Consider the following 13,500-nt stretch of genomic DNA (forward strand, 5'->3'; position numbering starts at 1 on the left):
CATTTTATAAAGGAGGCAACAGGCCAGAGGGATACTTCCCAAGTTCTCCCAGCTGGTGGAGTTAAGGGTAGTTGGAGTTAGGATTGGAGCCTGGTAGTCTGCTCCATGACCTGTGCTTTTTAGCAAAGGGAATCATAAAAGTATTGTTTCAAATCAGACTTTTCAAGTTAATGAGTTTTAGTTTTTTATTTTGGGTGGAGGTGATCTAGGGAGTAGAACTTTTTCTAAGTGCTGTGGGAACTATACTTTGTAGAAAATATTCTGCAAATTTAGAATTAAACTGGAGGACTGCTCTCTATGCTAAGTTCATGCACAATTAGTTTTGAATTTCTATTAGCTAATATAGCTAACACTCTAAAACTTCTTTCTTCCTAGCAGCAAAGTTTGGTAAATTTGCCGGCAAAGATGATGGCTCTAGTTTTAAAGCGGCATTGCTCTCAGGCCCTCCAGGTGTTGGCAAAACCACCACGGCCTCTCTGGTTTGTCAGGTGGGTATTCGCTTGTAGTTCAGTTGGAGAGTAACGTAGGAGTGGGCATGTGTAGGGGATATGTGCGCTTGTGTGTGAGTATGTGTGTGATGTGTATATATTTTAACCTGTTGAGTATATACTTTCCTGAAATTAAACCTTTAGAATTTGCTTTGGTTTTGGGGATATTTGTTATTTTCATACTTTTTAAGTATTTGTCATTATAATTATAGGTGCTATTTACTGTAATATTTTATAGATAATATAAATAGTCTTTAGACACAAGTATCTTATAAACCCTCCTAAGAATTTTGTGTGCTGTTACCATTTTCATGTGACAAATGTAAATGGGCTATGAGAGAGGACGGTGGTGGCCCAGTGTGAACCCAGGCATATAGGGCCCTGCCTTTGCTTTGTGTCTCTCTGGCTGCTATATCTAGACAGTGTGGTAGAGCAAACCACAGCTTATGTGTATCAGAAGGCTATGTACTAATACATGAAATGGTATCAGAATGATAGAATGAAGGACTTTAAACTTACTTTAAATTTATTGCTGGATTTCTCCGCCCTCTCCCATAAGCTGGTGGTTTCTTTTGATCTTTGTTGTGGGGACCAGAGCATAAATTTTTAACAGGTATAATAACTATTTTCTACTCTAAACATTAAAAACCAAAGAAATATATTTTTCCCCTAGTCTCTCCAATAGCAAACATGACTCTTTTTCTCCCTTTATTATTGTCACTACCTTTTTTGGGAATTAAGTTAAGGCATTTTTTAAGGCTTTATGATCAAGATAATGATCAATTTTGGGAAATGAACTATAATAACTTGATTTTTCTTCAGAGGACAATTATAATAGGGATAATTAGACAAAGAATGATTTAACTTCATTATTTATCTTGAAGTCAAGAATTAGTTTTTGGCATTTTATAATAGATTAATTGTATATCTGATATTGAAATCTTGGGTTGGTTATATTTAATTCTTTTCAGGACTTTAAGAAGCAAACAGTAAAATTGCTTATTTGAATATATTCTTCCAGGTTAGTGATTTGTCAGCAGAGGTTTTAAAACTAAATGTGTGTTTATGTGTGTGTGGTATGTATGAATATGATGTTTTAAACTCATTGTGAGGTGTATTATAGTTAACCTCATTGTCTGTTATTATCACACTTTACTTTTTTTACCCCTCGTTCCTTATGTGATTTTTTCCTTCCCTCTTTCTTCCTTAACTCTCATTTTTTCAGGGCGGGGGAGATGTTAATTTGCCTTGTGATAGTAATGGTTTCCGATGTTTTGATTAGGAATTGGGATATAGCTATGTGGAGCTGAATGCAAGTGATACTCGGAGTAAGAACAGTTTAAAGGATATTGTTGCTGAGTCACTGAATAATACCAGCATCAAAGGCTTTTATTCAAGTATGTGGCTTTTTGAACTGTTTTCTTTGGTTAAGCAAGAAAAACAAGTTCATTTCAATGTGTGGTAACCACTGCTATGTACGAGGCACCCTGCTCAATCCTGGGGCAAATGAGAGAATAAGAAAAGCCTCTGATGTACCTCTAATAGGACAATAGTTACCTTTTATTTTAGGTCTTAGAAATTTCTGAGAATGTGATAAAAATGCATACATGTACATGTTTATGTATTTTGCATATGATTTTAGCGGATTCACAGGTGAATCCTGTGAAGAGGACAAGAAAATAAATTGAGGGAGGTTATAGAGGCCTTTAGATGAAGAAGTGATTCTGTTTGAGGCTTTGGGGGGAAACTACCAGTAAAAGGGGGACATTTGTTTGCAGGGCCTTGAAGAATGAGAAAGAGACTCATTTGTGGGTGCAAGGGGTTATTTCAGACAAGAGTAGTAGGGGAGGGGGAGGCAGTGTGAAAGTACCGCTGTGTTCTAGTGTGGCCAGAGCTTACGGGGACAGAGATGCCCAACTACGGACTGCACAGTGCATGTTTAGAACCTGTGGTATATTGCAGGTCACCGGATTTCTTGGTACTTTCAACGGTAAAAAGTCATTGTTAAAAAGAACTTGCTTGGGAAATGTCACTCTTATACATTGATGGAGGTAGTGTAATTGGTACTGCTCAGCAGAGCAATCTGGCAGTGTTTCTCAAAATGAAATTACACATGTCCTTTAACCCAGAAACCCTAATTTTTGGGTTCACTGTTAATATTTGTATATAAGCAAAATGACACACACATGGATATTCATTAGTGTGATTAATAACAGCAAAAGATTGAAAGCAACTTCACATTTTATTAATAGATAAGTAAATTATGATAGATGTGTAAAATGGAACATTATTAAACAGCCTTGAAAAGTGTGGTGTTCTATATCTACAGGTAAGGAACAGATCACAAAAATATATAAGATGACCAAACCAAGGTGTATATTTTTCTGCATACATTTTTAACATGTACAGCATATCTCTGAAAGGATAATAAAGGGTCCGTTCATACTGTTTGCCCTGGAGAGGGAAATTGGGTGCCCTTGGTGGCCAGGGTGGGAGGGAGGATCTCTGCTCACTGCATTCTCTGGTACTGTTTGAATTTTGTACCATGTGTTGTTATCAGTTTCAAATGTGTGATATAATTGCTTATAAAGCAGCAGTGTTTGAACAACTGTTACTTTGTTTCTGACCCTTCCCACTGCTTCTCAACGTGGGCCAGGTGGAGCAGCCACTTCAGTTAGCATGAAACACGCCCTCATCATGGATGAAGTAGACGGCATGGCAGGCAATGAGGACAGGGGAGGAATTCAGGTAAAGAAAGCATTGTATTTTTGTAGTTTTCCTCTTGGTTTTTATTTGTTTATTTATTTTAAATATATTTTTATTGATTTCAGAGAGGAAGGGAGAGGGGGACAGAGATAGAAACATCAGTGATGAGAGAGAATCATTGATCGGCTGCCTGTTGTAGGCCCCACACTGGGGATCTAGCCCACAACCCCCGGCATGTGCCCTGACCGGAAATTGAACCTTGACCTCCTGGTTCATACGTCGACACTCAACCAACCACTGAGCCATCCTGGCTGGGATTTACTCTTGGATTTTAGTGTGTGTTTTTTCCACAAAAAATATAAAGAACTAATTATTATTATGTGGTATCTATGGCAATTAAAGCATGTTGCTGAGGTGGTTTTTAAAACTGAAAATGCATACGTTGTGTGGTATTTTTTTTTTAAATAATTATTTTTGTGTTGCAAATTTGCCTTTTAGGAACTAATTGGCCTGATAAAACATACAAAAATTCCCATTATTTGTATGTGCAATGATAGAAATCATCCTAAGATTCGCTCTTTGGTTCATTATTGTTTTGATCTTCGTTTTCAAAGACCTCGGGTTGAACAGATTAAGGTATGATGTTTGGAATTTTTTTCCCATCACACTATCCTATTTAAAGGTCAACTTCAGAAGTACCTGATAAATATTTTTAAAATATCTGATTATATAAGTTTAAAAAATCATTGAAGATTCTCCTTTGTCAATTTTAGGGTGCTATGATGTCAATTGCATTTAAAGAGGGTTTGAAGATTCCCCCTCCAGCTATGAATGAAATAATTTTGGGATCCAATCAAGATATCAGACAGGTAAATTAAATATATATTATATGAGAATTGAGAATTCTTTTGAATTAATGCCTTAAGCTATTTGAGGAGGGGGAGTGGAATATATTTTTATTGATTTCAGAGAGGAAGGGAGAGAGGAGAGATAGAAACATTAATGAAGAATCATTGATTGGCTGCCTCCTGCACACCCCTTACTGGGGATCGGGCCTGCAACCCGTGCATGTGCCCTGACCAGGAATCGAACCGTGACCTCCTAGTTCATAGGTCAATGCTCAACCACTGAGACACACTGGCTGGGCAGGAGTGGCAGTTTCGTCCCACCATGACAGTGTCTTATTTGCAATTCTCTTAGGTTTTACACAACCTGAGCATGTGGTGTGCACGAAGCAAGGCACTAACCTATGACCAGGCCAAGGCTGACTCTCAGAGAGCCAAAAAGGACATCAAACTGGTAAAGTGCATTTCCATTTCTCTGGTTGGGCTGGAGTTCCCTTGACACACCTGTGGAACCTATGGATATTTATGAGAGATACAGACAGCTGTTAAAAGTGTTTCTAATGCAAACGAAATGCTTTTCAAGGACTGTCAATGTATGTTGTAAATTTTGAAAAGGGTAAGTTTTAAATCATAATTATGCATCAATAATTATAAAGTGGCTTTTTCACAGTCCTTGATGCATGGATTTCATTCGTGTTTTTAATGGGTTTGGAACTGTTTTTAATGGCTTAATAACCTCCCTGAAATTAGAGGTCTTATCAGTGATCTCTGTGTTCTATTTCACCTAGTCACTACTTAGAATTTATTAGAGCAGTGATTAAGCAGTATTTTTCCCCCTCCTTTTAAAAATATTAATAAAAAAATTTACAGCAATTTTAGGCTCACAGCCAAATTGAACAGAAAGTACAGAGATTTTCCATAAACCTCCTTGTCGCCAAATACATACAACCTCCTCCACTGTCAGCATCTGCCATCAGAGTGATACATTTGTTTAACTGATGAACCTGCATCGACACATCATTATTACCCAAAGTCCATACTTCACATTTAGTGTTGTACATTTTGTGGGTTTTGACAAATGTTTAATAACGTGTATCTGCCATGGTAGCATACTAAAAATCCTGTTCTGCATAGTCATCCTCCTCTCCCCCCTGGAAATCACCCATCTTTTTACTGTCTCCGTAGTTTCACCTTTTTGGAAATATTATGTAGTTGGAATCATACTGTGTAGCCTTTTCATATGGGCTTCTTTCACTCGGTAGTATGCATTTAAGGCTCCTCCATTTCTTTCCATGGCTTGATAGCTCATTTCTTTTTAGTGCTAAATAATATTCCATTGTCTGGATGTACCACAGTTTGTTTATTCACCTACTAAAGGGCAACTTCCAAGTTTTGGCAATTATGAATGAAACTGCTCTAAACATCCATGTGCAAGTTTTTGTGTGGTAGAACTTTTTAATTCATTTGAGTAAATACCAAGGAGTACAGCCACTGGGTAGTGTGATTAAGAGTATGTTTAGTTTTGTAATAAACCACCAAACTGTCTTTCCAAGTGAAGCCATGCTGAGAGTTCCTGCTGCTCCACATCTTTGCCACCGTTCTATCTTGTCAGCATTTGGATGTTGGCCCTTTCTTTTTAGGGCCCATTTGATGTTGCCCGGAAGGTGTTTGCAGCTGGAGAGGAGACTGCTCATATGTCGCTTGTGGACAAATCCGATCTCTTTTTTCATGATTATTCAATAGCGCCCCTCTTTGTCCAGGAGAACTACATACACGTGAAGCCTGTAGCTGCGGGGTGAGTGTTCAGAGCTAGTGAGGGTTAGAATTTGTACTTCCCTAACCCTGCGAAGGCCAGATAGCCGAGAGGGCGGGGAGTGGAGTGTATGTGCACAATGGTGTAATCCAGACTGGTTTCTATCCTGTAGGGGGGACATAAAAAAGCACTTGATGCTTTTAAGCAGAGCAGCAGATAGCATATGTGATGGTGACCTAGTGGACCGGCAGATCCGGAGTAAGCAAAACTGGAGTCTTCTGCCCACACAGGTAAGCATAGTGCTCTCCTTAAAGCGCACGCAGGCTCTGCTTTAGTTAAAGAGAGGAAAACAGCTGTCAGCTCCTGCAGTTATTTGAAATACCAGAAAAACATTAAGGCTCTTATGGCAAAAATACCATCTGGTAGAGTCCAAAACTCTGTGGTCACTATTGTCTGTTTCTTAATCTGGCCTTATTTTTCAGTGAGTCAGAATGGTTTTATGTAAATGGACATATGGGAATTAGGAACATTAGATTTTGGTCATAACTAAGATGTGTCAAAAGTTTCATTTGCTTGCCCTGGCTGGTTTGGCTCAGTGGATAGAGCATTGGCCTGTGGACTGAAGGGTCCCGGGTTCAATTCCGGTCAGGGGCACATGCCTGGGGTGTGGGCTCGATCCCCAATAGGGGTCGTGCAGGAGGCAGCCAGTCAATGATTCTCTCTCATCATTGATGTTTCTGTCTCTCTCTCCTTCTCTCTCCCTCTCTGAAATCAATAAAAATGTTTTTTAAAAAGTTTCATTTGCTCTGTTTTATCTTAAGAACATTTCTTTTTTTGCCATTCTTGGCTCTCGCAGATGGTTACTAGTGGCTTTTCCTTGAACTGCAGCCAGGGGAGATCAGTAGCCACTTTCTAATACGTGGATTCTCATTTTCTTCTTGCTAAAGAGGCAGCTGTGTATTGGTACTTTACTTCAGTCGATATCTTTTACTCAAAATAGGATTTGGCCAACATTCATAATGAAGAGTACTTGTTCTTGTTTGAGTTTTGCATATTTATACAGTATTATATTTATACAGTAATAAACAAGGGACTTCCGGTGGTCTACTCTTCTGTGAACCCTACCACACGTTGTTTGAAAACAAAACAAGGACTATTCTGGACATAAAGAATTCTTTCTCTTATGTTTTAAAAGTGTTCCTTTTTTTTTTTTTTTTTTACCTAATACTTGTGCTTTTGAGAATTTATCTTAAAGAAATAATTTTAAACACAGAAAAAGCTTAATGTACAAAAGTATTCCCGAAAGCATTCGTTCCAAAAGCAATAAATTGGACAGACTCTCCATGTCCAGCAACAGGAGAATGATGAATTATGGTAAAATCTCTTGACTAGAATATTATGCCACCTTTGAAATTATTTGTAAAGATGAACTATTATGAAAAAATTATTAGAATAAAGCAGGATATAAAATTATGTATAATTCCAGCTTTATCAAGTGAAACCCTGAATATAGAAGATACTCGAAGACACCCCTTTTCACTTTTCTCAGTTTGCTTGATTCCATAATGGTTAGGTTTCCCATGCTTTGGTCCACCTGAGCTATCAGTAGCTTATGTTAAAGACAGGCATGCGCCTCTCTGACGTTGGCATCCACAAGGTAACTGGTGTCATGAGATCAGTTGGTTGAGGAGGCTGAGTTGGCAAGATGATCTCTCTTAGGGCCATATGTGTTTGGGACCAAGGCGTTTACCATAATCAGTTGTTTTCTCTGGGGTAAGTTTTCCACACCCACAGATCAGAGAGAGAAAGGGCCCGGCTGGCCTGGAATTAGGTATGTGGGACATGGATGCTTCATTTCCAAAGACTGCTTGGAAGCTAAGGAAGCAACTTTGTACGGAATTTAAATTGTGGCCTGCGCTTGGTTTTTTCCCAGGCCATTTATGCCAGTGTTCTTCCTGGAGAGTTAATGAGGGGGTACATGACTCAGTTCCCCACCTTCCCGAGCTGGCTGGGTAAGCACTCGTCTACAGGCAGACACGATCGTCTTGTGCAGGATCTAGCATTGCACATGAGTCTCAGGTAAGTGGTAAAACTCCATTTCTGGTATTTTATCAGTGTAATGTATTTAGCCTTTATCTAGTAAAGATAGCATTAGTCAAGAGATTTATATTTTAGTTTTGATTTTATTGCTGACTAGATAAATACTCCTGAGTAAGGTGTGTGTGTGTGTGTGTGTGTGAGAGAGAGAGAGAGAGAGAGAGAGAGAGAGAGAGAGAGAGAGAGAGAGAGAGAGACAGAGAGAGAGACAGAGAGAGAGAGAGAGAGAGAGAGAGAGAGAGCGCTTGAGTTTTATTATCCATGATCATTGTAACACTTACTCTACCACTAAAAGGATACTTTGGAAGAATAAAGCCAGGTAGTAGAAATGTTATAACTTTAAGATACATTTTAAAACTGTATTCCTCTGAGATAGTGCTATGATTATAATGCCTATTACTAGTAGTCATATATAATATCTCTGCTTCAGAATAATTTAATTGGGAAAGGGAACCATATAAGTAAATGAACTAGTTTTTACCTATCCCAGTAGTAAAGTGACCTAGTCATTTAGGATGGGGATACAGGTTAGCTTTAACAGGAAGTCAATACTCAGATGATTGAGAACCAGTGTGTTTGGAGAAGTTTAAGGATGGTCAAAATTCTTACTTGGTACAATTTCGTTAATGTTTAAAAACTTAGAAGATGTGCATGCATACACATATTAAGTGAACTTTAGGGATTTATTTGTAACCATGGAAAACTACTTGAGCAATCTTATTTATCTTTCTGGTCTGGGGAGAGGACATTAATATTTGGTTCACCCTTGGCTTTTGGTTAAAGCTGAACTGAGTTCTTCTACTTCCTGCTCCATTCCCTCTTCCTAGCCTATGGCATGAGCCTTTTATTGCCACCATTGTGTTAGTTTTCTGTTGCTCTGTGACATATGACCAAAATTTAATGGCTTAAAACACAAATTCATTCCCATCTTGAGATGGGAAGACTATCCTGGATTATCTGGGTGAGCCCAATGTAATTGCAAAGGTCTTTATTTTTTTAAAAAAAGGGACAGGGGGAGGAGGTAGCAGTGCCAGAGAGAGATTGAAGGTGCTGCACTGCCGCTTTGAAGATGGGAAGAGGGACCGTGAGCCAAGGGATGCAGGCGGCCTGTGGAGCTGGAAAAGGCTGCTTTCTGCTTTCCCCCGCTGTCCTCACTGGTCCAGTTGTGGCCTCTCAGCTTTCTTCCTGCTGCCTGTCCACTGCTTGTTCATATCAGGACCCTGTGCCCTAGGGTGTCCCCTTCGGTGGCCTTACTGTGCTCATGTGGATTGTGAGCACTGGACTTTCACAGTGTTTCATGGCTGTCCTTTTGGATGTCTGTCCCCTTCTCCCGTTCGACGGAACATTTCTGGGGGTAGGAACTGAGGCTCACTCACCTCGCACATGGAATTGCTGAGCAAGTGTTTCTTGAGGAATCATATACAGGCCACTATCATCATCAAGCACATCTGTGCTGAGCCTCTCAATTTGTAAATTAAAATGTTCCTACTTAGCCGAAACCGGTTTGGCTCAGTGGATAGAGCGTCGGCCTGCGGACTGAAGGGTCCCGGGTTCGATTCTGGTCAAGGGCATGTACCTTGGTTGCGGGCACATCCCCAGTGGGAGGTGTGCAGGAGGCAGCTGATCGATGTCTCTCTCTCATCGATGTTTCTATCTCTCTATCCCTCTCCCTTCCTCTCTGTAAAATATCAATAAAATATATTTAAAAAAAAAATGTTCCTACTTAACTTTTGAACCCTGATTAAGTCACGGAACTTTTATAGCCCAGTTTTCTCTTTATCTTTAAAAATGGAAAAGTGTGACTTTATTACTCTTAAACTTTTTTGGGTCATAGATGCCTTTGAGAAGCCGAAGCTTTGGTCTTTATTCCCCCCCAAATGCACTAATGTACAAATATAATTTCAGGGGAAGTAATAGATTTTTGAGGATAGGACCCTTGATTTAGATAATGCCTTTATTTTTTTTAATTTTTAAAAGTATTTTATTGATTTTTTTATAGAGAGGAAGGGAGAGGGAGAGAGAGTTAGAAACATTGATGAGAGAGAAACATCGATCAGCTGCCTCCTGCACACCCCCTACTGGGGATATGCCCACAACCAAGGTACATGCCCTTGACCGGAATTGAACCTGGGACCTTTCAGCCCGCAGGCCAACGCTCTATCCACTGAGCCAAACCGGTCAGGGCTAGACAATGCCTTCAGACTTTACTAGATTTAATATTATGTGATCCTACTAGAAGGTAACAATGATGTAACAAATTACAAGACTAATTTTGGAAAAGGTTTCATGATTGTCTTGGGCACTGAGGCTTACGGCTCATACTTGTCTTCAAGTACTAGTATGCTGGATTATAGGAGACAGACTCAGAGGAAATGGGTGAATTAAAAAGGGGAGCACTGTTTGAATTCTTTGCCTAGTTAATAAAACAATTGTGAGGCCAGGTTCTAGATTTCTGATAGGGGAACTCCGTGGGGTCTTGTGATTCAGACATTCAGTTGCCTGAAGGCAGGAGCAGGACCCATAGGTGATTTTTATTTATTATTATTATTTAAAAATATATATTTTTATTGATTTCAGAGAGGAAGGGGGAGAGAAAGAGAGAGAGAGAGAGAGAGAGAGAGAGAGAAACATCAATGATGAGAGAGAATCATTGACTGGCTGCCTCTTGCACACCTCCCACTGGGGATCGAGCCCACAACCCGGGCCTGTGCCCTTGGCTAGAATCGAACCTGGGACCCTTCAGTCCACAGGCTGACGCCCTATCCGCTGAGCCCAACCAGCTAGGGCAGTGGTTGGCAAACTCATTAGTCAACAGAGCCAAATATCAACAGTACAATGGTTGAAATTTCTTTTGAGAGCCAAATTTTTTAAACTTCTTCTAACGCCACTTCTTCAAGATAGACTCGCCAGGCCGAAAACCGACTTCTTTGCATGGGCCACAAAGTTTCAATCGCACTGTAGGTGCGCGCCCGCACGTGGTATTTTGTGGAAGAGCCACACTCAAGGGGCCAAAGAGCCGCATGTGGCTCACGAGCCGCAGTTTGCCGACCACTAAGCTAGGGACATAGGTCATTTTTAAAAGGATTTTTCATTTCCTTTCTGATTTTAGTGTGGGTCCTGGAGCCAACAGCTTTTGAGGGGTCTTGTTTGAAGTACACATAGATAGATAGTTGCCTGGTTTGAAGATGGCGGCAGCTGGGTTGGAAGGTTTAGGTTGGCGACATTGGAAATACTGTTTTGTTCAGCTTTTTTCTGTCTTTAAGTGACAGTGTTTAAATAGAAAGAAAAACAGCCTTTGCCTGATACCATTCTAGTTCTCAGCCGGTTGGAGACTGCTTCCCTTTTCCCTGGCCAGAATGCAGGACCATTCTGGGCAGTTTATTAGATTTGGTGAAAACCCTGCTCTAGAACTAAAAATTTCAGAGTAACAGTGTTAGGAAATGTGGGGGAAGCTTTAATATATAATTTTGTATGTTACAATCCAGAGAGCAAAAGGTTTTTCAGACCCTTCTTAGGAAGTGGCAGTGGCACTTTAGGTAGGAAATCTCACTGACTTTTAGGGACGCTGTTGGCTGTAAGAAGTATGAGCACATAGAAACACTGTTGTTGCCTGGGCCTTAAAAAGTAGGATGGAAGCAGAACCTCCATTTGTGGTTTGCACTCTCTGATGCCGGTAAGTAAAACATTCCCTTGGAGTGTGTTGGTGTCTATACATGACCCTGCTGGGGTAGCACTAGGCTTTCCCTACACCAACTGTGAAATGGTAGGCGTTCCATTGTGCATTTTTAAAAGTGGGTTGAACTCCCATCTCATTAGCTGTTGGTATGCACACTGTGACTTGAATTGGTGGTAGTTCGCTATTGACTACAGGTGTGTCTCTTTTGTTTTGGTTTAAGAACTTACTCCAGCAAAAGGACTATAAATATGGATTATCTATCACATATACGGGATGCACTTGTACAGCCCTTGACCTCACAAGGGGTAGAAGGAGTACAGGATGTTGTTGCCCTTATGGATGCCTATTATTTGATGAAAGAAGACTTTGAGAATATCATGGAGATGAGCAGCTGGGGAGGCAAGCCTAGTCCCTTCTCCAAGCTGGATCCCAAGGTAAATTGTCACCCCGTGGCTCTCCATCACTGTGTAATAATTACCAGGTTCGTATTGGGGGTACCTCAGAGGTGTTTTCCATGCTTTAAAAGGTTTAGCTTTTTCAGTGCTTTTTGCTTCTATGGCCTATGCTTTCCAAATACAGTATTTGAGTACAATTTTAAGACTTCTGGATTTAACTTTATAATTTGTATGTTTATCTTTGCTTTATGCTGAGTGGAAAAGCAGGATGTGAAAGTTGAGGAACAAATATAAATATATTCCTTATCAGTAAGGGTGGGCAGATGAGCCAGGTGAAGGAACGGAGGAAAAGAAAGAAGTGCTAACTGGCTGAGGATTGTTACACTTAGTCTGCCTATTCTGTGGATTCAGTATGCCAGTTGGATAATGTGTTGTGTAGTAATGTACCCCCTACTTTACATAATGAGCATGAAAAAACTAAAGTGACATAACATGAATATGTACTATCTAATACCTGACTTTGTGCCTGTTTATTTGGTGATGTTTTAGAAGACGTTCTCTGTGGCTTGCCTTCTCTAGAATTCTGACCTGGTTCAATGGTTGTGGGTAATTTCTCATAGGAGACGTCTACAGTTAGAATTCATGGACTAATTCTGCAATGATTAGAAGCTCGATGTTAAGGCTTTTCAAGTTATTTAGTATATTGAACTAGCCACTATTAGTAAAAGTATTTTGTGGTAATTAAAGGCCAGCTTTAACTTGTACCTTATTGTGAGCCTTTTTTGACTTATTGATTACTAACTTTATCACTTGTAGAACTGCAGAGAGCACTGAATAGGTAAAAATGATGACTTAAAAGTGATTTTTTGGGTCTACCTTAAAGTTTCCAAATACTGATTATCTTTTTGAGTCATGGGCTCTATTAAGAATATGAAAAATATGGACCTCCATAAAAAATGGATATATATAATATATACACACACACACATATGTATATAAATACTTTGCAAATAATTTTAAGGGGCTCCCAGGGTCTTTCAGAATCTTTGGGCGTACAGAATTCAGAAGGATTATCTGGCGCTTAGATTTTAAAACCCCCTCCATTTCTTTTCTTCAGGTGAAGGCAGCCTTTACGAGAGCTTACAACAAGGAAGCCCACCTGACTCCGTACTCGCTGCAGGCAGTGAAGGCCCCCAGGCACAGCACCGGCCCCGCGCTGGAGCCTGAGCACAGTGAGGAGTTCCGGGAGGACGACTCTCAGTCTGATGAGAAGGAGCAAGACGCTGTGGAAACGGATGCTATGATCAAGGTAGTAGTTCAAGCTACAGAGAGGAGAAGCTCTGATACTCCCGCAAAACAGTTTATCTTTTCTTGTGTAATTTACCTTCAGAAATTATTCAGGGCCTGTTTAGCAAGTAGCAGAGTAAGCTCTGAAAATACTTCTAAGTCTTTTTGTTCATCACAGTTGAAGGTGGAGAAGGTGTAGATTTCATTTAAAAAAAAAAACCCTCACCCGAGGATATGTTTATTGATATTTTTG

At 40.0% G+C, this 13,500-nt stretch overlaps 2 protein-coding genes across 5 annotated transcripts in view; one reads left to right on the plus strand and one right to left on the minus strand.

The window, feature by feature from the left end:
- The window catches only part of RFC1 (replication factor C subunit 1), a 70,142-nt gene that overhangs the window by 52,810 nt on the left and 3,832 nt on the right, over window positions 1-13,500 (plus strand). For 2 of the 4 annotated variants that reach the window (XM_080681458.1, XM_080681456.1), the window contains exons 14-24: window positions 376-488; window positions 1,771-1,885; window positions 3,145-3,236; window positions 3,693-3,830; window positions 3,968-4,063; window positions 4,395-4,493; window positions 5,680-5,834; window positions 5,965-6,082; window positions 7,726-7,871; window positions 11,786-11,999; window positions 13,078-13,269. In XM_080681458.1, coding sequence (XP_080537584.1) covers window positions 376-488; window positions 1,771-1,885; window positions 3,145-3,236; window positions 3,693-3,830; window positions 3,968-4,063; window positions 4,395-4,493; window positions 5,680-5,834; window positions 5,965-6,082; window positions 7,726-7,871; window positions 11,786-11,999; window positions 13,078-13,269 — 1,478 coding nt within the window. The remainder of the gene's footprint in view (window positions 1-375; window positions 489-1,770; window positions 1,886-3,144; window positions 3,237-3,692; window positions 3,831-3,967; window positions 4,064-4,394; window positions 4,494-5,679; window positions 5,835-5,964; window positions 6,083-7,725; window positions 7,872-11,785; window positions 12,000-13,077; window positions 13,270-13,500) is intronic. The other 2 variants (XM_080681459.1, XM_080681457.1) reach the window with 1 other exon arrangement.
- The window catches only part of WDR19 (WD repeat domain 19), a 79,523-nt gene continuing 71,854 nt past the window's right edge, over window positions 5,832-13,500 (minus strand). The window contains exon 37 of the mRNA XM_080681425.1: window positions 5,832-5,958. The gene's annotated coding sequence lies outside the window, so the exon portion shown is untranslated. The remainder of the gene's footprint in view (window positions 5,959-13,500) is intronic.

Source organism: Plecotus auritus (genome assembly GCF_963455305.1).
Source record: "Plecotus auritus genome assembly, chromosome: 1".
In the NCBI taxonomy this organism is placed as follows: domain Eukaryota; kingdom Metazoa; phylum Chordata; class Mammalia; order Chiroptera; family Vespertilionidae; genus Plecotus; species Plecotus auritus.